Raw genomic sequence first — 4,772 nt, 5'->3', positions numbered from 1 at the left:
TCTCAGTCCATTATGATCTGATAGAACACAAGGCAGTATCTCTATTTTTTGCATTTCCTAAGGGCTGCTTTGTGGTATAACATATGGTCTGTTTTCGAGAAGGTTCCATGTGCTGCTAAGAAGAAAGTGAATCCGCTCTTTGATGGATGGAATATTCTATATATGTCTACTAATTCTAGTTTTTGATTGTGTTAATGAGTTCTATGGTTTCTTTGGTTGGATTTTGTTTGGAAGATCTATCTAGTGGTGACAGTGGTGTGTTAAAATCACCCAGAATTATTCTGTTGTGGTCCTTGTGATTCCTGAAATTGAGAAGGATTTGTTTGCTGTATAGGGATGCACCATTTTGGGGGCATAAATATTTAATATTGTCCTGTCTTCCTGATTTATGGTTCCCTTAAGCAATATGAAATGTCTTTCTTTATCCCTTCTGACTAACTTTGGCTTGAATTCCACATTATCTGATATGAGGATGGGAACCCATGCTTTTTTACTGAGTCCATGTGCATGGTAGGTTTTTTCCCATCCTTTCACCTTTAGTCTGTGGATGTCTTTTTCTATGAGATGAGTCTCTTGCAGGCAGCATATTGTTGGGTCTTTCTTTTTAATCCATTCTGCCAGTCTATGTCTTTTGATTGATGACTTTAGCCCATTAATGTTCAGGGTTATTATTGAGATATGATTTGTCTTCCCAGTCATTTGGCTTATTTTTGGTTTTTAAGTTGGCTTGGTTTCTCCTTTGAGTGGTTTTTCTCTAAGGTAGTTCCTTCCTTTACTGACCTCCATTGTTGTTTTTCATTTCATCCTCATGGATTATTTTGTTGAGAACATTCTGTAGTGCAGGCTTTCTATTTGTAAATTCTTTTAACTTTCGTTTATCATGGAAGAATTTTATTTCATCTTCAGATCTGAAGGTTAGTTTTGCTGGGTATAGTATTTTTGTTTGGCAAAGATGTTCTTTCAGAGCTTGAAATACGTTGGTCCAGGTTCTTCAAGCTTTTAGTGTCTGGGTTGTGAGGTCTGCTGCTATCCGTATTGGTCTCCCCCTACATGTAATCTGATGCTTCTCTCTCACTGCCTTCAAAATCCTATCTTTATTTTGAATTTTAGGCCTTTTCATTATAATGTGCCTTGGTGTTGATCTGTTGTGATTCTGTGCATTTGGTATTCTGTAAGCCTCTTGTATTTGATTTTCCATTTCATTCTTCAGGTTTGGGAAATTTTCTGATATTATTTCTTTGAATAGTTTGTTCATTCCTTTGGTTTGTATCTCTGTGCCTTCCTCAATCCCAATAATCCTTAAATTGATCTTTTCATGATGTCCCATAAGTTTTGGAGATTCTGTTCATGATTTCTTACCGTCCTCTCTGTTATTGCAACTTTACTTTCAAGATTAAGTATTTTTTCTTCATTGTCTGAGATTCTGTCTTCCAAGTGGTTTAGTCTTTTGGTGATGCTTTCCATTGAGTTTTTTATTTGGTTTATTGTTTCCTTCATTTGAAGATTTTCCATTTGGTTGTTTTTGAGACTCTCTACCTCTTTGTTGAAATGATCTTTGGCTTCCTGCAGGTGCTCTTTCAGCTTATTGGTATTATCATTCATTGCCTGCATTTGCTCTCTTATCTCATCCTTTGCTTCGCGAATCATCTTAATCATGTATAATCTGAAGTCCTTTTCTGACATTTCTTCTAATGTACTGTCATTGGATTCTATTAATATAGAATCTAGATTTGTTTGGATCATTTTCTTCCCTTGTTTTTTCATGTTGTTTATGTATCTTCCCCTCTACCAGTGCAGATCTGGGGTATTGCACATATCCCCCTATAGGTTTATAGTGGCCCTATAGGTTTCTGAAACCCTTTCTTTAAGGAGAGGTCAATATTAACAGTACCCAATTCAGACACTATGCAATCCTAGACCAAATAGCCCCTATGTGGACAATAACAAAATTGTAATAATAAATTGAATGAGTTCAAATATTATCGTCAGTAAAACAAACATATTTGCAATAAGGTCTGCAGTTTCAATGGAGGACAAAGAGGATGTAGAGGGATGTAAAATGTGGCTGTTAATGGGATAAGAAAAGAATATACAGAAGTTCTAAATAATAGAAAGTGTGAGTGTAATCAAGAGAAATTGGATGTTAGCATTCCAAAAAGGGAGAAAGAGACTCTGAGGGAATAAGTAAACAAAAGGAAAAGAGAGCAAGAAAAGTAAAGAAATAAGAACTTAAAACTTTTTCAATAAGGAGAAAAAAGAAAATCTACAGTATAACAGTCATATAGTAATGAAAACTCCCAATGTTCAGTAGCCTGATGCATGAGAGATACCTGACAATAAGCTTCAAGCCTCCAGCAGTTGTCTCAGGATGGGATTTGCCCCATAGGAGTTACGGCTTCCAGAATTATCCAAGATGGCCACTCTGGCTTCGAAATATGTTGGCAAATGGGGAGCTGCAGCTCAGGGTGTGGATGTGGTCAGCTGGAGGTCCTGGAGTAGGGATGCAGTTGGTCAGGCAGGGGTCCTGGAGGTCCGGTGTGTTTGGTGTGGTTGTGGCATCCTGGATGCCAGTTGCAATCAGTCGGTCTGGGGTCCCGGTGATAGGGTGCAATCCGTTGGTCTGGGGGTCCTGGCAGCAGGGAGCAGTCAGTTGATATGAGGGCCCCAGAGGCAGGGAGTGATCGGTCAGGCTGAGGGATCCTGCAGACAGGGCTCAGTCAGTCAGGACAGGGTTCCTATGGGGCCTGGCTGTTGTCTCAAAATGGCGGCAGCCACGTGTAATCAAACCTGCAGGTACTGTGGCAGAGAAGTTCCAGGCAACAGAAGGCAGCTGGTGCTCCACTGGCGGTTGGCAATCAGTTTGTTGACTGTTTTTGGATGATTGGGAGGTGAACCTCATGCATTGGGTTGACTAATAGGTGTAAGGCAGGCGATGGACAGGCAAGAGGCAGGCAAATGGCAGATGATATGTGCCTGACAGTGAGCAATCTGTACTCAAAAGAGGCATTGATATGCTGGCAGACTGCAGGTCATCACAGCAGACAAATGGGGTAAACAGCAGGGGATCGATAAGCAGCAAAAAATGCCTCACCAAACAGATATTCTCTGCTTGAAACTGGAGTCACAGAGCAACAAGGATGCAGCCTCCCTCTAGTCTGCCATTTTTTTTTTAAACATTTAATTTATTGATCTTTTGGGGGGAATTCCATGCATCTCCATTGTATTACAACTGAGCCATCAATCTTGTAGCTTCGTCAACATTAACTGGTTCATTTTCATGATGCTGAGAACTCAGTTCTTTCTGCAGAGGTTCCAGAGAAAGGCCTTTTGAGTAGTGTGCAAGTTCCTTCTGTATGTTCACAAAAGCTTTATTCACTCGGTTAACCTTTTCATCATTCACAATGTTTATCTTCTTAAGATTAGTAGTAACTGGTTTTGCTTTGTTTTTAGCCTTAAAGTTTTTTTGGCTGGCTATGTGAAATACATTCCTGGACTTCTGCCCTCTTAATTTATTCTTGGCCATCGTCTCTCACCAGATCCTCGATACCCGCATGCAGCTGCTCAATTTCCAGGTGACGCCATCTGCAGGCACACGATACAGGAAGTTCCGGGGAGAAGCTAGTCTGCCATTTTGGATCTCTGCCCATTTTATATTCATATTTACAGAGTATCTGGCTATAGTGTTAAGGTCCTCCAGAATTTGCTGAGGCTATCTTAAAAAATGAGGTTCTCCTGCCTCAGCCTTTCCAGTCCCTGAGATGACAGGGAAGAACCTCTACCCAAAGTGGCCTTTTCCTGCAGACCAGAACTTGATTGTTAATATTTTTGGTCGCAAATATCCAGTAGGTTGGTGACAGTGTCATACATGTTTTTTTTTTTTTTGTCCGAATAGCAGGTGTTTTGGCTTTCAATTATCCCGAAAGTCTTCTTAAGGAGGAGTGAGCAGAGAACTTATCCATCCAAGTGATCACTGCCTGTTCACCCGGTCCATGCCACCCTGGATCACAGTTGCTTATTTTGTAGAACTTAATCCACAAAACTTTCTTTTCTTTAAAGGCAAAGATAAGTTTTTCTGTAGTCACACATCCCAGAACTGTCTGACTTCAAGTGTAACTAAACTTCTGGCAGTATGGCTTTTACTGTAGAAACAATAAATTCACATTGAGTGATGGTTTTTGACTATGGAGGGTTTTCCTGCAAGCACTGCAAGGAAGTCACATGAGAAGAGGATGCAACCACATGCCTTTCTGACCCTTGTCAGATATTTTTGACACTCAGTGCCATTCACCAATATGTCTCTTTTGAAACATGCTGACAAAATGTGGTTGGCAATGGAACAGGATTCAAATAACAGCATCGTTTCAATGAGTGCTTTCAATACCAAGCAGGGGTGGGAGTCTCCAGTAGTTCTGTAGTACAATTGCCTTTCCCAAGCTTAGGCACCCCTCTGTGAGGCACAGCTCTCAGAAAGTGATTGATAAGATCATTCCCATGAAACAGCTGAAGAGGGGTGTTACTCAATCTGTAGTTGAAGAACAAAGGAGATAGTCAAGCTGTGTGGCAGAAGTTTCAAGGTGCCATTGCACTGCTCTTTGGCAAGTAGTAGCCTTGTGGGGCAGGCACTGGTTGTATGCAAATTAGGTGGCCTTCTCCAGGTGTACAGGGTAGAAGTTAACCTCAATATCAACTGGGGAACTAGGGGTGATGATAAGGCAGAGATATTCCTTGACACTGTACTTTCTCCATCAATTGTGCTTCACCTTATCAAAATG

At 40.7% G+C, this 4,772-nt stretch overlaps 1 protein-coding gene across 1 annotated transcript; it reads right to left on the bottom strand.

The window, feature by feature from the left end:
* Positions 1-3,167: 3,167 nt before the first annotated feature.
* LOC306652219 (ribosomal biogenesis factor-like) lies at positions 3,168-3,612 on the bottom strand. The gene has a single exon (XM_079125213.1). The coding sequence runs from the start codon at positions 3,521-3,523 to the stop codon at positions 3,224-3,226; it is 300 nt and encodes a 99-aa protein (XP_078981339.1). The 5' UTR covers positions 3,524-3,612; the 3' UTR covers positions 3,168-3,223.
* Between the last annotated feature and the right edge of the window lie 1,160 nt (positions 3,613-4,772).

Source organism: Sciurus vulgaris (assembly GCF_902686455.1).
Source record: "Sciurus vulgaris genome assembly, contig: HiC_scaffold_146_arrow_ctg1, whole genome shotgun sequence".
NCBI classification, from domain to species: Eukaryota; Metazoa; Chordata; class Mammalia; order Rodentia; family Sciuridae; genus Sciurus; species Sciurus vulgaris.
This window is presented reverse-complemented; position numbering and strand designations above follow the sequence as displayed.